The sequence below is a fragment of the Salvelinus alpinus genome, chromosome 4 (genome assembly GCF_045679555.1).
Source record: "Salvelinus alpinus chromosome 4, SLU_Salpinus.1, whole genome shotgun sequence".
NCBI lineage: Eukaryota > Metazoa > Chordata > Actinopteri > Salmoniformes > Salmonidae > Salvelinus > Salvelinus alpinus.
Genome location: NC_092089.1, coordinates 44,365,980 through 44,387,044, shown reverse-complemented (window position 1 = coordinate 44,387,044; position 21,065 = coordinate 44,365,980). Strand labels below are relative to the sequence as shown.

At 43.7% G+C, this 21,065-nt stretch overlaps 1 protein-coding gene across 4 annotated transcripts in view; it reads right to left on the bottom strand.

Moving 5' to 3' along the window:
- Positions 1-21,065, bottom strand: part of bms1 (BMS1 ribosome biogenesis factor) — a 39,913-nt gene that overhangs the window by 12,627 nt on the left and 6,221 nt on the right. For all 4 annotated transcript variants that reach the window (XM_071397400.1, XM_071397399.1, XM_071397401.1 and 1 more), the window contains 12 exons: positions 19,934-20,076; positions 19,417-19,538; positions 18,910-19,103; positions 18,442-18,590; positions 17,460-18,097; positions 16,846-16,947; positions 16,431-16,582; positions 15,989-16,070; positions 15,404-15,663; positions 11,284-11,472; positions 4,656-4,836; positions 4,199-4,257 (listed from right to left, as the gene is read on the bottom strand). In XM_071397400.1, coding sequence (XP_071253501.1) covers positions 4,199-4,257; positions 4,656-4,836; positions 11,284-11,472; positions 15,404-15,663; positions 15,989-16,070; positions 16,431-16,582; positions 16,846-16,947; positions 17,460-18,097; positions 18,442-18,590; positions 18,910-19,103; positions 19,417-19,538; positions 19,934-20,076 — 2,271 coding nt within the window. The remainder of the gene's footprint in view (positions 1-4,198; positions 4,258-4,655; positions 4,837-11,283; positions 11,473-15,403; positions 15,664-15,988; positions 16,071-16,430; positions 16,583-16,845; positions 16,948-17,459; positions 18,098-18,441; positions 18,591-18,909; positions 19,104-19,416; positions 19,539-19,933; positions 20,077-21,065) is intronic.

Sequence of the window (21,065 nt, the reverse complement as noted above, 5' to 3'; positions counted from 1 at the left end):
ATGAGATGAGTAATGTAGGGTATGTAAACATTCTATTAAGTGGCATTGTTTAAAGTGGCTGGTGATTAAAAAAAATTACATCAATTTTCCATTATTAAAGTGGCTGGAGTTGAGTCAGTATGTTGGCAGCAGCCACTCAATGTTAGTTAATGAGATTTGAGACGCACGTTTTTACTCCTGAACTTATTTAGGCTTGTCATAAAAGGGTTTGAATACTTATTGACTCAAAACATTTCAGCTACAAAGATTCCACTTTGACATTATGGGGTATTGTGTAGATCAATGACAAATCTAAATTTGATCAATTTTAAATTCAGGCTGTAACAACAAAATGTGGAAAAAGTAAAGGAGTGTGAATACTTTGAAGGCACTGTACACGTAAACAGGGCTGAAAAGTGACTGGTAGCAAGAATATATAAATACTTATGGTAATATACTAGTGGCAATATATACATGTAAACAAGAGTAATAGTAACCGGTAGCAGGATAAAATAGATAGATAAAAGGTAGTGACAATCAATAATCAATGAACAGCAAGGCTTGCAAAATCATTTCAGCCTCCTGAGGGAGAAGAGATAATGCCGTTCATTCTCCACGACTGTGCTGGTGTGAGAGGACCAAGTTAAGTCCTCAGTGATGTGGACACCGAGCTCTTGACCCTTTACTGCAGCCCCGTCAATGTGGATCTGCACCGACCCCTCCTTCCTGAAGTCCACGATCAGCTCCTTGGTCTTGCTGACGTTGACGGAGAGGTTTATGTCCTGGTCTCACACGGACAAGTCTCTGACCACCTCACTGTAGGCTGTCTTTTCGCCTCATTGCAGAGGGGGGTGTTCAGTTCCAAGGTCCTGAGCTTGGAGGGCACTATGGTGTTGAATGCTGAGCTGTAGTCAATGAACAACATCCTCACATAGTATGCATTCCTTTTTTCTAGGTGGGAAAGAGCAAAATGGAGTGCAATTGACATTGCGTTGTCAGTGGATCTGTTGGGGCACTATGTAAATTGTAATTTTTCCTGGGTGTCTGAGATGATTGAGTTAATGTGTACCATGACCAGCCTTTCAAAGTACTTCATTATTACAGATGTGAGTGCTACTTGGCAGTAGTCATTGTGTCAGGATGCCTTAGTTTTTGGGAACAGGAATGATGGCAGTTGGTTTGAAACATGTGAGAATGAAAATGTCAGTGAAGATGCCTGCCAGCTGGTCTGTGCATGCCCTGAGGACATGCCCAGGAATACCGTCTGGCCCAGGGCCTTAAGAGTGTTGACCTGTTTAAAAACCTTACGTCAGCCCCTGAGAGAGAGAGAGATCACCCAGTCCTCTGGATTAGTGGGGGCTCTTGTGAAGGGCTCTGTGTTGTTTTTGTTGAAGCCTGTATAAAATGCATTGAGTTTGTCTTATAGAGAGGCATCGTTGGGCAGATCACGGCTAGGGCTTCCTTTGTGGTCCGTTATGTACTGTAGCCCCTGTCACATGTGTTGGAGCTATTGTCCGATATTGTCCTTTTGCCTAGTTGATGGCTCTGGAGGTCGTAGCAGGACTACTCGTACGCGATTGTGTCCTCAGCCGTAGCCTCAGGGTTGACTGCTGTTGTGCATCCACGTCAGGGATGTTAACCCTCTACCCTCCAGCCCATATACGGGTTGTAAAATGTTAGATTTGGACACCGATAAGACTTAATTGTAACGCAGTGGCTGTACAGTAATATGCTGTACATGACGTCAGAGTTCAGGGTCTCCGCTTTACGGGATTCACCTAACAGATGGTTCTAAACTTGAGCACCACCTGAAACAAGATGTCCCTATCCCTGCAGCTAACTGGGCTACTTTTGCACACAAAAAAATGTCTGAGTGAGGATGCTGTAAATGAAGGGGACTCGATCTGTTCTAAAAGACGTTGAGGGTTATAATAAATACCGCACTGATGTCATACAAGCCAATCACACTCCTGTGACTCCAAATGTGCACCTTACATATTATAAAACTCATGTAATTTACATTACAAACGTCAATGATCGCCATGTTTGATGTACAGTTACAAGAATGACAAGGCATCAATACCATGAGTTGTTTGGAACAGAATGAGCCCGTTTGACGTATTGTAAAGTTATAAAAAATATAAAACACTTATAGTATTCAGACCGTTTGCTATGAGACTCGAAATTGAGTTCAGGTGCATCCTGTTTCCATTGATCATCCTTGAGATGTTTCTCCAACTTGATTGGAGTCTACCTGTGGTAAATTCAATTGATTGGACATGATTTGGAAAGGCATACACCGGTCTATATAAGGTCCCACAGTTGACAGTGCATGTCAGAGCAAAAACCAAGCCATGAGGTCGACGGAATGGTCCATAGAGCCCAGAGACAGGATTGTGTCGAGGCACAGATTTGGAGAAGAGTACCAAAAAACACAGTGGCCTCCATCATTCTTAAATGGAAGAAGTTTGGAACCACCAAGACTCTTCCTAGAGCTGGCCACCTGATCAATTGGGGGACAAGGGCTTTGGTCAGGGAGGTGACGGTACCGGTGAACCTGATGGTTACTCTTGACAGAGCTCCAGAGTTCCTCTGTGGTGATGGGAGAACCTTCCAGAAGGACAACCATCTCTGCAGCACTTCACCAATCAGGCCACTCCTCAGTAAAAGGCACATGACAGCCGGACTCTGACCATGAGAAACAAGATTCTCTGGTCTGATGAAACCAACTCTTTGGCCTGAATGCCAAGAGTCACGTCTGGAGGAAACCTGGCACCATCCCTAAGGTGAAGCGTGGTGGTGGCAGCTTCATGCTATGGGGATGTTTTTCAGTGGCAGGGACTGGAAGACTAGTCAGGATTGAGGAAAAGATTAATGGAGCAAAGTACAGAGATCCTTGATGAAAACCTTCTCCAGAGCGCTCCGGACCTCAGACTGGGGCGAAAGTTCACCTTCCAACAGAACAACGACCCTAATCACACAGCCAAGACAACACAGGAGTGGCTTCGGGACAAGTCTCTGAATGTCCTTGAGTGGCCCAGCCAGAGCCCAGACTTGAACCCGATCGAACTTCTCTGGAGAAACCTGAAAATAGCTGTGCAGCAACGCTCCACATCCAACCTGACAGAGCTTGAGGGGATCTGCAGAGAAGGGAGAAACTCCCCAAATACAGGTGTGCCAAGCTTGTAGCGTCATACTGAAGAAGACATGAGGCTGTAATCGCTGCTAAAGGTGCTTTAACAAAGTACTGAGTAAAGAGTCTGAATACTTATGTAAATTTGTCATTTCATCTATTTTTAAAATGTCTAAAAAACATTTTTTTCCTTTGTCATTATGGGGTATTGTGTGTAGATTGATGGGCATTTTACATAATAATATGTGGAAAAAGTCAAAGGGTCTGAATATTTTCCGAATGCACTGTATGTGGCAGATAAGAATATTCATGGTAAATTTGGGCTATTATGTCACTGAATGTATGCCGAGTATTTTCAGATTTCATTATCAACAAATGCTGAAAAAAGTACAATATGTGTAAAATGCACATAGTATTGATGGGTTCTGACTTCTAAACTTGAAAATATGAAATATCCTTAACCGTATCACAAGGAGAATGTAGAACGTTTACATTCTGTCAGGATATGTTATTGTTAGCCATCAGGGATCCTATGGGAGGAAAAGAACCACGGTCTGGTACAAGTCAACATGTCAGCCATGAGTTGGAGAGGAGTGAGGAATTTGGGCAGAGGTCAGGTTAGATGAAATGAGGAAGAACCGATCACCAATCTTCTGGATAGCAACAGAGGTGTATTGGCTGTTCATATGTGTAAGGAGGGGCTCAGCATAGGAGAAAGGGTTATATACCAGTGCTTGTCTGAATGTTATTTGTCTTATGCAGCTGTATGACCCAGTGGGTGAATAAACTTGGTTTGAGCTTTACTAAGCGTCCGCAAATTTTTTTTTAGAACCTAACAGTATCAACAATGTAATGTTTGGATTCAGTCTTGTGTCAGGTAACTGTTGTGTCCTCACCTTTTGGTCTAATAAATTCCACAATCTCCAACCTGTTCCCTTTCAATTTCTACCATGGTTATGCAATATGCATCTTATATTTCTTCTGTAAGAAACATTTCAATTTAGCCCTATACATATAGCCAAATTCCCACAAGTGTAAAAGGATTACATGTAATTATTTCCTTTGTGGCCTGCCTCTGATTCTTACCTTAGTTCCTGAGACTGACTGCACAGCCAGGAAGCCAGTGCCCTGAGGTGTGATGGGACCTGGGAACACAGCAGAGAAGGACAGGGTTCACATTTGATTCATTCTTTGACCTATATTCTAACAGGTAAGTTGATTTAGGATCCATGTAATTCTAACCAGGGGGGCATGTCATTTAGTTAGTTTACTGAAATAACTTAATATTTCCGACTTCATAGAGATATGTAGTTCTATAGGCATGGTATAACCGGATCGACGCCGTCAACATTTTACAACTTGACCTTCTTTAAGGAACCAGATAATCAAGAGATATATCTCAATGTGCAAAGATAGCTGGTTAACTTAGTGATCCTGCTATGTGATACAGCCCTCTGATGAATAGTTGCAATGGAGGAAAAAGGTGCCACCTGAATCAAATAACTAACAAATACTAAAACTACAGCCACATTACTGCTCTCACCCCAGATGGTGGCACCACAGTGCATGTGCTGCGGTGTGTACTTGAGCAGGCGGTGGCGCCCGTTGTGGTCCTCGATGTGGTACAGGGGGATGGTCTGGAAGCGACGCCAGCCCAGGGACAGGATGAGGGGGTCGCGCGTTTTCAGGATACGGTTGTGCCATCGATGTTTCTTTAACCGCATCTGGGACAAGAGAAAGATCACCTTGAGGCACTAGGGAAAGTTATACACAAATTACTCATTATCAATTAGTCTCAATGACACTTTCAGTGTTTTGAGCAATAGTTTATTGCTATTTGTTTCGATCTTAATTTATAAATGGGACAGATGCAAATAAAACACGAATATACTTTTATCAATCAAATAAATCAACAATGGGATGTGTTGCATCATATTGCTTTCTGACAAATTATGAACTTAGGTAAGTTCAGTTAGCATGACTAAGCATGGTTCTTGGCCCATTACTTAGGCCTAGTCTGTTAAGCAGCTTAGCTGACCCCCCCCAAAAATCGGAGGGGATTTACATCTACTACTCAACAAACAAGACCTTCCATTACATTTAGTGCTCTCAAAAGGACTGCATCACCCATTGCAGGGTTGGGTTCAATTCCATTCAAATTCAGTAGATTACTTAATTCAAATAAAAGAGTTGGAAGCAAGGGATGCGTCCAAAATGCACCCTATTCTAGGGTTGGGAATTTAAAATAATTTCTCGATTAGAATATGATGACATTTCCGAATGGTCAAACTACATGTACACTTCTTTTAATAACATTGTTTCAACTTGAACTGGCTTGCTGCACAACTTAGGTGCTGCTTGCTTGCAGCAGTATGACGGGTAGGGGCCGGTGAGTTTTACATGGGAGGGAGAGAGTGGCTATACGGACTGACGCTAGTTAGATAGACTTGTAGATTCCATAGGTCATCTATCATCCCATCTGGACTGACGCTAGTTAGATAGACTTGTAGATTCCATAGGTCATCTATCATCCCATCTGGTAGTGCCCGTCTTGACTGCATCAAATCGATGTAAAGAAGCTAGCTAAGATAGCCACAGTAGTTTCAGAAAGTATTCATACCCCACTTTTTTTCAGCCTGAATTTAGCTCAGGTGCATCCAAATTCCTTTGATCATACTTGAGATATCAGTACAACTTGGGAGTCCACCTGTGGCCAATTCAATTGTTTGGATATGATTTAGAAATAATCACACCTGTCTATATAAGGTCCCACAGTTGACAGTGCATGTCAGAGCAGAAGCTATACCATGAAGTCCAAGGAACTCTCCGTAGAGCTCCGTGATAAACTCAGCAAATAAATAAACGTCCTCTCACTGTCAACTGCGTTTATTTTCAGCAAACTTTACATGAACATAAGATTCAACAACTGAGGCATAAACTGAACAAGTTCCACAGACATGTGACTAACATAAATGGAATAATGTGTCCCTCAACAAATGCGGGGGTCAAAATAAAAAACAACTGTCAGTATCTGGTGTGGCCACCAGCTGCATTAAGTACTGCACCAGATTTGCCAGTTCTTGCTGTGAGATGTTACCCCACTCTTCCACCAAGGCACCTGCAAGTTCCCGGACATTTCTGGGTGGAATGGCCCTAGCCCTCACCCTCCGATCCAACAGGTCCCAGACGTGCTCAATGGGATTGAGATCCGGGCTCTTTTCTGGCCATGGCAGAACACTGACATTTGTTTTGCAGGAAATCACACACAGGATGAGCAGTATGGCTGGTGGCATTGTCATGCTGGAGGGTCATGTCAAGATGAGCCTGCAGGAAGGGTACCACATGAGGGAGGAGGATGTCTTCCCTGTAACGCACAGCGTTGAGATTGCAGGCAATGACAACAAGCTCAGTACAATGATGCTGTGACAAACGCTCATTCCTTCCGACGATAAACGTGAATCTGACCATCACCCCTGGTGAGACAAAACTGTGACTCGTCAGCGAAGAGCACTTTTTGCCAGTCCTGTCTGGTTCAGCAACGGTGGGTTTGTGCCCATAGGCGACGTTGTTGCCAGTGATGTCTGGTGAGGACCTGCCTTACAACAGGCCTACAAGCCCTCAGTCCAGCCTCTCTCAGCCTATTGCGGACAGTCTGAGCACTGATGGAGGGATTGTGCGTTCCTGGTGTAACTCAGGCAGTTGTTCTTGCCATTCTGTACCTGTCCTGCAGGTATGATGTTCGGATGTACCGATCCTGTGCAGGTGTTGTTACACGTGGTCTGCCACTGCGAGGACGATCAGCTGTCCGCCCTGTCTCCCTGTAGCGCTGTCTTAGGCGTCTCACAGTACGGGCATTGCAATTTATTGCCCTGGCCACATCTGCAGTCCTCATGCCTCCTTGCAGCATGCCTAAGGCACGTTCACGCAGATGAGCAGTGACCCTGGGCATCTTTCTTTTGGTGTTTTTCAAAGTCAGTAGAAAGGCCTCTTTAGTGTCCTAAGTTTTCATAACTGTGACCTTAATTGCCTACCGTCTGAAAGCTGTTAGTGTCTTAACGACCGTTCCACAGGTGCATGTTCATTAATTGTTTATGGTTCACTGAACAAGCACAGGAAACAGTGTTTAAACCCTTTACAATGAAGATCTGTGAAGTGATTTGGATTTTTACGAATTCTCTTTGAAAGACAGGGTCCTGACAATGGGACGTTTATTTTTTTCTGAGTTTAGAATTGTGATGAGGCATATACAGTGCCTACGGAACGTATTCAGACCTTTTAACCAAATGTTGTTACGTTACAGCCTTATTCTAAAATGGTTTACCTGTTCTCTCTCATTATGGGGTAAGACATTTTTCCAAATGTATTAAAAATAGCTTATTTACATAGTATTCAGACCCTTTGCTATGCGACTCGAAATTGAGCTCGGGTGCATCCTGTTTCAATTGATCATCCTTGAGTTGTTTCTACAATTTGATTGGAGTCTACCTGTGGCAAATTTAAATTGATTGGACATGATTTGGAAAGGCACACACACCTGTCTAGATAAGGTCCCACAGTTGACAGTGCATGTCCGAGCAAAAACCAAGTCATGAGGTCGAAGGAATGTCTGTAGAGCTCCGAGACAGGATTGTGTCAAGGCACAGATCTGGAGAAGGGTACCAACGAATTTCTGCAGCATTGAAGGTTCCCAAGAACACAGTGCCCTCCATCATTCTTGAAAGGAAGACGTTTGGAACCACCAAGACTCGATGGTCACTCTGACAGAGCTCCAGAGTTCTTCTGTGGAGATGGGAGAACCTTTCAGAAGGACAACCATCTCTACAGCACTCCACCAATCAGGCCTTTATGATAGAGTGGCCAGATAGAAGCAACTCCTCAGTAAAAGGCACAAGACAGCCCACTTGGAGTTTGCCAAAAGGCATGAGAAACAAGATTCTCTGGTCTGATGAAACCAAGATTTAACTCTTTGGACTGAATGCCAAGAGTCACGTCTGGAGGAAACCTGGCACCATCTCTACAACGAGGCATGGTGGTGGCAGCATCATGCTGTGGGGATGTTTTTCAGCGGCAGGGATTGGAAGACTAGTCAGGATCGAGGGAAAGATGAACGGAGCAAAGTACCGAGATCCGTGATGAAGTCCTGAGCGCTCTGGAGCAGGTTCTGAGACTGGGGCGAAGGTTCACCTTCCAACAGGACAATGACCCTAAGCACACAGCCAAGACAACGCAGGAGTGGTTTCGGGACAAGTCTCCAAATGTCCTTGAGTGTCCCAGCCAGAGCCTAGACTTTAACATCTCTGGAGAGACCTGAAAATAGCTGTGCAGCAACGCTCCCCCATCCAACCTGACAGAGCTTTGAGAGGATCTGCAAAGAAGAATGGGAGAAAATACAGGTCTGCCAAGCTTGTAGCGTCATACCCAAGAAGACTTGAGGCTGTAGTCGCTGCCAAAAGGTGCTTCAACAAAGTACAGAGTAAAGGGTCTGAATACTTATGTAAATGTGATTGTTTTTTTTTGTATTATTATAGATAAGCAACCATTTCTAAAAACCTGTTTTTGCTTTGTCATTATGGGGTATTGTGTGTAGATTGAGGGGGGGGAAACTATTTAATAAATTTTAGAATAAGGCTGTTACGTAACAATGTAGAAAAAGTAAAGGGTCTGAATACTTTCCGAAGGCACTATATCCGGAGAAAGGTATAAAACTGTTAAATGTGTTTGTTTCTAGGAGCACAGCGACCTCCATCAGTGGGAAATTGAAAAAAATATGGAAATACTCTGCTTAGAGCTGGCCATTCGACCAAACTGAGCAACCAGGCAAGAAGGACCTTTGTCAGGGTGGTGACCAAGAACCTAATAAAAAAGTATAATTATTACAAATTATTTATTTTTTATTTTAGTCGACAAAAATGTGACGAGACGAGAATTCCATGTGAGACTAAAGGACATTTAATTTTACGTGAAGCTCCTTTTCATCTTTTTTGTCCAATCAGAAGGATGCATGCAGAATATTTTATGCCATCTTCTCATTAGCAGAATTTACATCTTTCAGTTGCGCAATCTGACTGAGCTGATCTGTGCGGCTCGCACACAGCTCTTAGGTGGTCTCTTCAGTCACTCGTCAATCTTTTTGAACTGATGCGAAGCCAGGACACTTCATTTGTCACTAACCTCAACTAGAAACAATGTTGTTTACTCTCCCTCTTACTTCCATGTAGCTAGCTAGCTTCTTTACATCGATGTGATGCAGTAAAGAGGCACTATCAGAAGGGATGAGAAATTTAGAAGGAGGGGAGATCTAAAGATGCAACAACTATCAGGGGTTGCTAATATGACTAGGATAATGCTTTTGGCTGCTAAACAATGAAAGAAAGTTGATTTTAAAACCAATACCACAGGAGAGCGAAGTCTTTAAAATAATTACCTCCATATTTCTATAGTGGGTTTGGGGCTCCCGAGTGACGCAGCAGTCTAAGGCACTGCATCTCAGTGCTAGAGGCATTACTACAGACACCCTGGTTCGAATCCAGGCTGCATCACAACCGCCGTGATTGGTAGTCCCATAGGGCGGCGCACAACTGGCCCAGCTCGTCCGGGTTTGGCCGTTGTAGGCCATCATTGTAAATAAGAATTTGTTCTTAACTGACTTGCCTCGTTAAATAAAGGTTAAATATTTTTTAATGTTTTGGCTATACTCTACTTTGAAACAAGGTACTTAGTAAAATTTCAAGGTTTCAAACAATTAAGGAACAGGACAATTTTTGCGACGCTAATGATGGGCCTAACCATCTTCTGGTAGATGGAAAGGTTTTCCCAGAAACCTTCAATTAAATGTTAACTAGCCTATGCCTACCCAGCAGAATGATATCATGATATCAATCCAGTGGCCATTTGTTTTGCAAACTCCATCTCATGTGTAATACAGAAACACCGCTAACCAAACAGTGCTAGGTGCCTGCAGTTGAATTAAAGGGTAACTACACTCAAAATGTTACATTTCTTACATTTTCACCCAGACCTCAAAAATGGTCTCCTGATGTGGTTTAAGCATTGTGGTGGACTTAAAACGCTGTTTAAACGAAAGTGTGAGAGCGAGTTTAGGCCTATGTGACTCATTTAACTTTTAACACAGGGCGGGGTTGTTTAGAAATATTTTTAGCAAAATGTTAGTATACCCACTTCTCCAGGCACCACTACATCACTGATTTACGGCCAATACTATTCCCACTGTACATAAACGATATTGGTTCCTTAGTCAAAAACTGTAAGCTACACTTATGCTGATGACAGTGTGCTGTACTCTGCCTCCTCTTCGAACCAGGCTATAGCTGATCTGCAGACTGCTTTAAAATGTCATACAAAAACCACTTGTTGACCACGAACTGGTACTGAATGCAGATAAAAAAGTATATTCTGTTCTCTAGAGCTCAGACATATCTGCACGCTGAATGGAGCGAGTCCACTCAAATACCTTGGCATTTGGATCGATGACAAGTAGTCATTTAAAACATGTAGATGAGCTAACGAAGAAACAGAATTAAAATGTGCTTCTTCTACAGAAATAGATTGTGCCTTTCGCTTGATAGAATAAATCGTTCAGTTGACTTTCCGTCACTGTGATCTGTATCAGGAAGTAGGCTGGCCATCATTGGCAACGCAGAGAACATTGCCTTCTGTTCATTTATAAAGCGCTCGTGCAGAAACTACCATACTACATCGCTCCTGACCTACAGAAGTACAAATACCTTACTCACTCAGTAATTCTTGAAATTCCTGTTCTCATTACTGATTTAGGTAAAACAGCCTTTAGTTTTTACTTGCCACATACATGGAACACATTTTAGAATACCCTACAATTGGACGCACCATTGCCTTTCAGACATTTCAGGGTATTGGTAAATTACCTTTTTACAGAGGAATGCATGCGTTTAAAAAAAAAAATGTATTTTTGTATGTTTCATGCTCCCGCCTTGGATTGTTATAATTGTGTCAGGCATTTTTGTGAATCAGGGCTCCCTTGTAAAAGAAACATCAGTCTCAATGGGACATCCCTGTATTTAATAGAGTGATATTTCAGACACAGCCAAAGAGTTAGTTCTTGAACTGGAAGTCCAATTCCCTCTACTTCAATTGAAATGGAACGGAGTCTGACTCGTTAACCCTTCACTTACCTGCAGGTAGCCTACATTCCCCTCGCTGGCACCTAGAGCCCCGAGGATGATGGGATAGTGGGGATCAAAGTTGGTGACAAACTCGCAGGGCAGGGAGGGGATCTCCAGACGGACATACATGCCAGGCCGGAAGCCCTCGTACTGGACCCGTGTCTCGTCATCCACGTCCTCAAACTCAGCCCGGTTCAGCTAGGAAGAGGAGAAAGGTTTAGAGATTGTGGTGAAATGAAAGGCTCAGTGGGTTAGAACATGGTGTTGTCAACACCAGGGTTGTTTGTTTGAATCCCACACAGGCCACATACTGAATATACTTTGTCAGTGCCAAGGTTGACAGTCCTGTAAGTGGATTTAACATTTTAAAAAAGAGCATGCACAGTTTTGTTTTGCATTTTAAAGACTGATTTTCCCTCATTGTGCCTGATGAACATGACCCAATGTCTGATCGGAATACCACTGACAACTTTGGTTTCCTTTTGGGCATAATAAGATGTTACCTTGACCCTGTTTGAATAATTTCCAAATGCATCCTTCCTTGTTTCTTAGACGTAAGCACAGATCTGGTGGTTAGGTAGGTGCAGGTAAGTTTACCACCCTGTTCACTCCCCAATTCAGATCTGTGATTACGCAGTGGTTGAGTGGTAACACTCCCGCCATGTCACATATGCGAAGCTCCCCACATATGCGAAGTTCCCTCTAAGCTGTGTGTGTGCGCAGCCGTGCACAGAAGCTTGAGGTTGAACGTCACTCAAATTTCTACAGTTTTCCCCTTTAGTTAACACTATCAACGTTTAGCTCTACTGTGGCAATTGTGAACACATCAAAGCAATACTAGCCACTTTCAATGTAATGTACCGAAACAAAACTAATTATGCAAGATTTCGTATGCAAAACTAAATGTGCAAGAGATTTTCTTGGAGTAGGATTCTATTGCATTGACTTGCATGACTCCGCAGTATTCTACACGGACCGGTGCGCCATAACCAATCAGAGCTGCAGTAGGCCTATATACAAATAGACATTGCCATATGATCTGTGCCATTCACTTTGAACTGGACTGTGTTTAGGCTACAGTATGAGCGGTCTTGAGTAGATGCGCTTGTTTTGAGATCAAAGTGAGAGCTGCATGTTGTTAATATTCTTGGCTACTTTGAGTTATTAGCCCTGTTATAGGTCATTTCTAGTCAACAATGGGGGAGTGGTTGCTTCCAACAAGAGCACAAAACGTGTACATTTCTTGCCATCTTTGAAAAGAAAGTCAGGTACTGAGCTTTTTAATCTCTTAACGGGGAAGTGTTGGATTTTGAGACGGTCTTGAATAAGTAGCCAATAAGCAGAGTGTAGCATTTGTCTGATTCTCTAATAATGGTATGGGAATAATAATGAATTTTATTTTGTAAAGTGGTTTCTTGCATCAAACAACATTTTTCAGTCACCTCCTTGGATAAACAGGTTAATTTCAAGCCTGCATGTAAAACATATTTATACAGTTGAAGTTGGAAGTATACATACTCCAACCTAAGTGTAATTAAAACTTGTTTTTCAACCACTCCACAAAGTTCTTGTTAACAAACTATAGTTTGGCAAGTTGGTTAGGACATCTACTTTGTGCATGACACGTAAGTTTTCCAACAATTGTTTACAGACAGATTATTTCACTTATAATTCAATGTATCACAATTCCAGTGGGTCAGAAGTTTACAAACACTAAGTTGACTGTGCCTTTAAACAGCTTGGAAAATTCCAGAATTATGTCATGGCTTTAGAAGCTTCTGATAGGCTAATTGACATCATTTGAGTCAATTGGTGGTGTACCTGTGGATGTATTTCAAAGCCTACCTTCAAACTCAGTGCCACTTTGCTTGACATCATGAGAAAATCAAAAGAAATCAGCCAAGACTTCAGAAAAATAATTGTAGACCTCCACAAGTCTGGTTCATCCTTGGGAGCAATTTCCAAACACCTGAAGGTACCAGGTTCATCTGTACAAACAATAGTATGCAAGTATAAACACATGGGACCACGCAGCCATCATACCGCTCAGGAAGGAGACGGGTTCTGTCTCCTAGAGATGAACGTACTTTGGTACGAAAAGTGCAAATCAATCCCAGAACAGCAAAGGACCTTGTGAAGATGCTGGAGGAAACAGGTACAAAAGTATCTATATCCACAGTAAAACGAGTCCTATATCGACAGAACCTGAAAGGCCGCTCAGCAAGGAAGAAGCCACTGCTCCAAAACCGCCATAAAAAAGCCAGACTGGCCTCCCGGGTGGCGCAGTGGTCTAGGGCACTGCATCGCAGTGCTAGCTGCGCCACCAGAGTCTCTGGGTTCGCGCCCAGGCTCTGTCGCAGCCGGCCGCGACCGGGAGGTCAGTGGGGCGACGCACAATTGGCATAGCGTCGTCCGGGTTAGGGAGGGTTTGGCCGGTAGGGATATCCTTGTCTCATCGCGCTCCAGCGGCTCCTGTGGCAGGCCGGGCGCAGTGCGCGCTAACCAAGGGGGCCAGGTACACGGTGTTTCCTCCGACACATTGGTGCGGCTGGCTTCCGGGTTGGAGGCGCGCTGTGTTAAGAAGCAGTGCGGCTTGGTTGGGTGGTGCTTCGGAGGACGCATGGCTTTTGACCTTCGTCTCTCCCGAGCCTGTACGGGAGTTGTAGCGATGAGACAAGATAGTAATTACTAGTAATTACTAGCGATTGGATACCACGAAAATTGGGGATAAAATGGGATAAAATGTATAATAAAAAATAAATAAAAAAATTTAAAAGCCAGACTACGGTTTGCAACTGCACATGGGGACAAAGATCGTACTTTAGAGAAATGTCCTCTGGTCTGATGAAACAAAAATAGAACTGTTTGGCCATAATGACCATCGTTATGTTTGGAGGAAAAAGGGGGAGGCTTGCAAGCCGAAGAACACCATCCCAACCGTGAAGCACGGGGGTGGCAGCATCATGTTGTGGGGGTGCTTTTCTGCAGGAGGGACTGGTGCACTTCACAAAATAGATGGCATCATGAGGGAGGAAAATTATGTGGATATATTGAAGCAACATCTCAAGACATCAGTCAGGAAGTTGAAGCTTGGTCGCAAATGAGTCTTCCAAATGGACAATGACCCCAAGCATACTTCCAAAGTTGTGACAAAATGGCTTATATTGTATTGGAGTGGCCATCACAAAGCCCTGACCTCAATACTATAGAACATTTGTGGGCAGAACTGAAAAAACGTGTGCGAGCAAGGAGGCCTGACTCAGTTACACCAGCTCTGTCAGGAGGAATGGGCCAAAATTCACCCAACTTATTGTGGGAAGCTTGTGGAAGGCTTCTCAAAACATTTGACACAAGTTAAACAATTAAGGCAATGCTACCAAATACTAATTGTGTATGTAAACTTCTGACCCACTGGGAATGTGATGAAAGAAGTACAAGCTGAAATAAATCATTCTCTCCTATTATTCTGACATTTCACATTCTTAAAATAGTGGTGATCGTACCTGACCTAAGACAGTGAATTGTTACTAGGATAAAATGTCATTTATTGTGAAAAACTGAGTTTAAATGTATTTGGCTACGGTGTATGTAAACTTCCAACCTCAACTGTATTTTTTTTTTTTTAGTCGAATGGAATGTAGGCATTGAACACCACATATTGGCTGCTACTGTAGGCCGAATGATAGAACAGCTATTTCCATGCTAAAATGTTCTGTGACGCGTTTTTCTCCATTGTTTTTGTATGGCCTACATTACAGCCTACATTATGATCAAATAACCACAGTAGGCTACTTGGCCACTGTTAAAACAAACTTAAAGCAGGTACAGCCTCAGTGTGCACAGTAAACATGCACCAGAAGTTCTAAGTTCAAGTTTACACTCAGCAGACCTGAAATTTGCACAGTGACTAAATTTTTTAGGGAACATTGGCTGCATCCACCCTTCCCACTGTTTCTCCCACTCATTTCATAACTGTCTAAATTAAGTGTCAAAATACTTACACAAAACATTTTTTTTTTATCTGTGATTACATCAAGAAAGGACAAAGGAGGCATTTCTGAAGTACTCAAACAGGGCCAGAGCCTCCTGTCATATCAAAAGTCATACCTATGACCCCATAACCCCTCACCTCTGCCTGTTTTTGCATCTCCTCCTTGAGGTCGTCAAAGTAGGTGGCGTCTCCGTCGTCATACTCCGTGTCGAAACGCTCCTTCAGCCGCCGTTTCTTCTCCAGACGCTTGTTCTTCTGGGTCTCGTCGTCCACCTTCATCAGCTTCTCCTCCTCCTCCTCCTCATCACTTTCTTCCTTGGCTTGGTCCTTCTGCTTGCCAGCTTTCCCCTTGTGCACTTCCCCCGTCTCCAAGTCCTCAAAGTCGCCATACAGCTCCTCTAAAAGAGAAAATAAGAGCGAGTTAGCGAGGGGGTGATAATGAACAGTGGACTTCTGATATACAGTACATAGCCCTGATGGATTGGGACTACTCTGTTGGGAATATGAGCCCATATCCAGAGCACATGACAATAATTTAAATAATTGGGGAAGATTAATTTCAATTACTCTCTGCTTACCATATTCGATGTGAACACAGGAGTCGACCTTTACAGATTGCATTTAAAATGGGACAAATTGCAGTTATAAAGCACTTAAGGATAAGACCAAGAAAGTCATGAAAACAATCCCAACATTATTAAGCAACGAGCAGCAACTCCTTACCATCCTCTTTCAGCAATGTAGCAGCATCTTGATCGTCTTCCCATTTCCCCGTCACAAAACAGTCCCTTATCGAGTCCAGCATCTGAGGAAACAATATTTATGTCAATTAGAAACTAGATAACTAATTAGAAACAAATATTCTAAATTTAATTAATCTCTTGAATTGACGGAAACAAAACTGTATTGACCCCAACCCAGGTAAGAATATGAAATGTATGGATGCCTCCATCCATAGCTCCTTCTAACGTCTTACTTAATGCCTTTCTTCCAACTGTTGGTCTTTCCACACTTTAAAATGTCCAGAACCAAATAAGGTGTGCTAGTGCTGGGTTAAAACAAAAATGTGCAACCCTTGGGGTCCCAGAGGAAGATAAACCCTGTAGTAAAAGAGATGGGACAAAGGAAAGGGGCGCTACAATATGGTTTTGTAGATTTATTTTACCTCTTCCAGGTCCCAATTGCGAGCGGCATCGGGGTCAAAACGGGAGCAGTCCACACCGTCCGTACGATGCTTCTTGCCCTTCTCGGGGCGGCTGACTCGAAACAGCCCTCCCAGCTCCTCATCCTCCTCCCCATCACCATCATCCTCTGCCACTGAAGGAAACAAGTGTAGCCAGTCAGAAATCAAGGCTAGGCACAAACAGAAGCAAATGGGGCAAAATAGTCCAATAACAAATGCTCATTTTCATTGCTAAACGTTTTGCTATAGTGTGCATTAATGAATACACTAGTGCTCAACAAACAAGACCGCCTTGACATTAGGATGAAAGGGAAAATGTCAGTAAAATGAATAGCAAAAAATTCCTTTAGAACAAAAATGTATAATATTGTTACTGAAATCCAGGAGGAGACGTTACCTGTGCCGTACACCAGTTTACGCAGGTTGGGGGCGGCGCGCTGTTGCCGTAGAAACGCCTCCGACGCTTTCTGTTGCAGACCCTCCTTCCACCGCAGTGCCCCTGAGAAACATGAGGTGGGTTAGGGTCAAAGGTCAAATTAATTATTGATTCCAACTTAAGTTCTTGTTCCATTTGGCCACTTCCCCTCCCCATCAGTATTCACAAGGTGAAAGCAATATGGCAGACCGAAGCACGCATTCTGAATCGACCCGTAGCTCCTAGGCACTCCTGTAAATGTAATACGATTGGATAGGTCATTAGATTATCCTATCACAAGGCAAGAAACCTATTCAGTCCCATCAGATCTACAGGAGTGCCTAGAGAGTAAGGGCTAGGTTGGTTTTGAATTCAACAGACAACTGTTGGGGTAAGGTGCATCCATCAAAATATTGCTTTCACCAGGGTGTGCAGGTTTTTGTTCCAGCCTGCCACTAACACACCTGATTCAAGTACTCAACTTGGTATTCAATTCAGAGCAGCATTATTGAACAAAAATCTGTGGACCCTGAAGAGGTAGTATAGACAAGGGGGAGGGGCCACAATGGAAATACGCTGAATAGACCGAATATTACCTGCACTTTCATAGCACAGCTCTCCTCCCTCCATCTCCTCATCTTCCTCTTCCATTTTGGTGGCGGCATTTGACTTCTTGCTTTCTTTGCCCGAGACAATGGTTTCACAGTCATCTTCTATTGAATCACTCGCATCCTCCTCTTCCGAGCAATGACCCGAGTCTATTGGTTTGAGATCCCCCTTTTCCACTGCACCGTCTTCTTCATCTTCTTCCCCCTCCGAATCACTTTCCTCTCCTTCACTCTCCTGCTCTCCCTTCCCCCCTTCCTCCTCCTCACTCATTTCCAGCTCATCCTCACTGTCTGCAAAGGCAGGTACCTCCACCACTGGCTCTTTCTCCGCTTTCCTTTCCTCCATCTTCTGTCTCTTCACTGGAGGGATGGTCTTTATTCCTTGCTTCTCTTTTGGTTCAGTTTTGTCCTTAGCCTCTTTCTTCAAAACAGTTTCTTCTTCTTCCCCTTTGTTTACCCCCTCATCCTCTTCTTCAGACTCTCCTTCCTCATCCCCCTCTTCGTCACTGCTACCCTCGCTGTCATCATCATCGTCATCATCTTCCTCTTCAGTGAAGACAGCCTTCCTCCTCTCTCTCTGTGTCTCAGGGTCCCAGACTCGGCTCTCCTGGGGTCCTGACGTCAGCCTGTAAGACAAGATGGAGACCAACACAAGTCAGAGGCAAAAATATATATCATTTTCTTTATTCCTTTATTTAAGGGTCCACTTTTTCTTTCATAAAAGAACAAAACAGTAGCCACTTGGTTTGCTATAAAGCTGAGGATTAGGACTAGAGAAATGTAGCGACTCTCAAATTGCAAAGACTGACAGATTTTAGGGCTGCGACTCTTGACAATTAGTCTTTCACCAATTTTAACAATGAGGCTGTGTCTCAAATGATTCCATAGTGGCTGTCAAAAGTAGTGCACAATGTATGGAATAGGGTATCACTTGAGATTTCCAAGACGTTGTTGCGTGAGCGTCACTCACCCGTTCTCCTCCTCCTCCTCCACTTCCCCGGGGGTCAGGGCAGTCGCCCCTGTGAATAGTGACACTTTGCTGGCGGCCATCTTGGCATCCAGGGTGGTGTGTGTACCGATGAGGGATTGGACCAACTCTGTGGTGGGACGGACCTCCTCCTAGTGGACACGGGACAGAAATAACTGATGATAGGAGCATAGGCACACACATTACCAAAATCCTCTGGACATTATCTAGGTTCAGGGGAGAGGGAATTTTCAATGGCCCATGACACTAGGTTTAGTACACTCATTTCAACAGTCTCAGGCCATTGTATATAACAGGAGTCAATTATATTCAGGAGGACTTCCATATAACATCCATCAACTATCTGACTTTGACCAATAAAAATACATAGTTTTTTCTTTTTTGTTAAATGTTTCAAAGCATTTTCCTTTTTTGTGTCTTACTGAACATGGCCCACGGGTTGGAACTGACCTGTTCTTGATTGACGTGGCCGCCGGGCAGGTCGATGTACACTGCATCCTTATCGTACACGACCCCCCCGACCCCCGCCATGGGAGCGTAGAGCAGCCGCTCCTTCTCGTTCAGAGCCCTCTTCTTCTGCGCTTCAGGCAGAGCACAGGGGTCTGGCAGGAAGCTGATGTCTGCCACCGCAAAGTCCCCCACACCTGCAGAGGGTGCCATCATGTGTTAGGTTTCAAACCAAATTGCCCAATGTTAAGACAATAAAGCTTTCAGAATCAATGTTTTCAAAACCCCACTTTTGTACAACTGTGTAGGAGTGAAACATTTCCCAAACACACCACCGCAGTAACCACATGCTATGTTTATTTGCAAAATACATAGTTGAATGTGAATAGTGCATGTCAATATGTACTAGGTTTGAGAGTATTGATGCAGTATTAAATTAATCTCTACAAGTTAGTGTTCCCCAAAAGGGCTCAGATTCTCATTTGATCTGAACCCAATGAGCATACTTACCAGGGATATGGACCTGGCCTTTACTCTTCAAGTATGTCCCCCTCAGGTAGCCATAGAGAGATACAGTACGATCACATTTGGGGTCCACCCTCACCATCTCAGGGTCCGTCAAATCTTCCATGCTGTGTAGATGGCGAGTGCGATCGAGGAACAGTGAAGGGGTACAGTTCAACAAGAACATTTGAAAACGGAGTGAAAACCAAAGCGGGGCGCTAGGATCCATCACTCACAGGCACGCAAGTGTGCACAACACACACACACACACACACACACCATAAACATTCTTTCTACTAGAAAACATCTATGTTACACACAACCATACATAGCACCATACAACAGCAGCGTAGCATTTACAAAACAATAATAGCAACATACAGTACACACCATTTGCCCAAAGTCCGGGTACTGCTTCTCCCTGGTAGTTAATTGATTTGATCCATGTCACTTTCCCTACTCTGAATCAGTTCTGGCTACGTTCCATTACAAGCACATTTCTCTAAAAGGTCTGGACACTCACCGGTCGGCCACGACGTAGGGATGAGATTGCTGCCACACCAGCGGGCGGAACTTCATGACGGAGATGAAGCGGCCCAGGTTCTTGACCTCCTGGGTCTGGTACTCTCCGTACACCATACCGGACAGGTAGAAGAGTTTGGCACCCTGTGGGAACAAAGAGGGAACATGGAACACTGTTCAGGAAAGGGACTTGTGTTGGATTAGGTTCAGAAAATAACAGAGGCCATGTTTATGAGATTGTTAGCCTTTATAACTATAACACATTTACAAGCTCTGACAGATAGTGTACACTTTTTAAAACGTTTTATCAAGACAAACCGAAGAAAATCACAAGTTAACTTGTCACATCGATAGCACAAGAGAAAAAAGCTGAGTTGCAGGATGCATGAAGGGGAAGTGCAGGGTTGGCACAGACTGGCCAACTCTCCTAATTTACCTCCAAGGTTTATCTAGCACATCAGAAATATCTCAGCTCTTGCCAAGAAATTAAATATGCTAGCTATAGATTGTATATATAGATTGTATATATTTAGTTACAGTATGGTGTTCAGTTGTTGTTGCTTTTGGTATTATCCATGCTCTGTACCGTTTGAATATATTTGTGAAAACCAATAAAAAATACTTCACAAAAAAACCTGTCAAACCAACTCCATCATCAAGTTTGCTGACGACACAACGGGGATAGGGCTGATCACTGACAATGACGAGAAAGCCTACAGAGAGGTGGTAAGAGCCCTGGCAGAGTGGTGCCAGGACAATAACCTCTCTCAACCTCAGAAAAACCACAGAGGTGATCGAATACTACAGGACGGCTGAAGAGGTTTGGCTTGGCCCCTCAGGGACCTTTACAGGTGCACCATTGAGAGCATTCTGTCTGGCTGCATCACCGCCTGGTACGGCAACTACCCGGCCTGAACCACAAGGCTCTACAGAGGGTGGTGAAGACTGCCCAGTCATGCAGGCAGCAGGACATCTACACCAGGCGGCCTCTGAGGAAGTTTGGAAGATCGCCAAGGATTCCAGCCACGGACTGCTCTCTCCGCTACCTTCCGGCAGGCGGTACCTGAGCATCAGGTCTCGGACGAACAGGTTCCGAGACAGCTTCTACCTCCAGTCCATAAGATTGTTGAGCA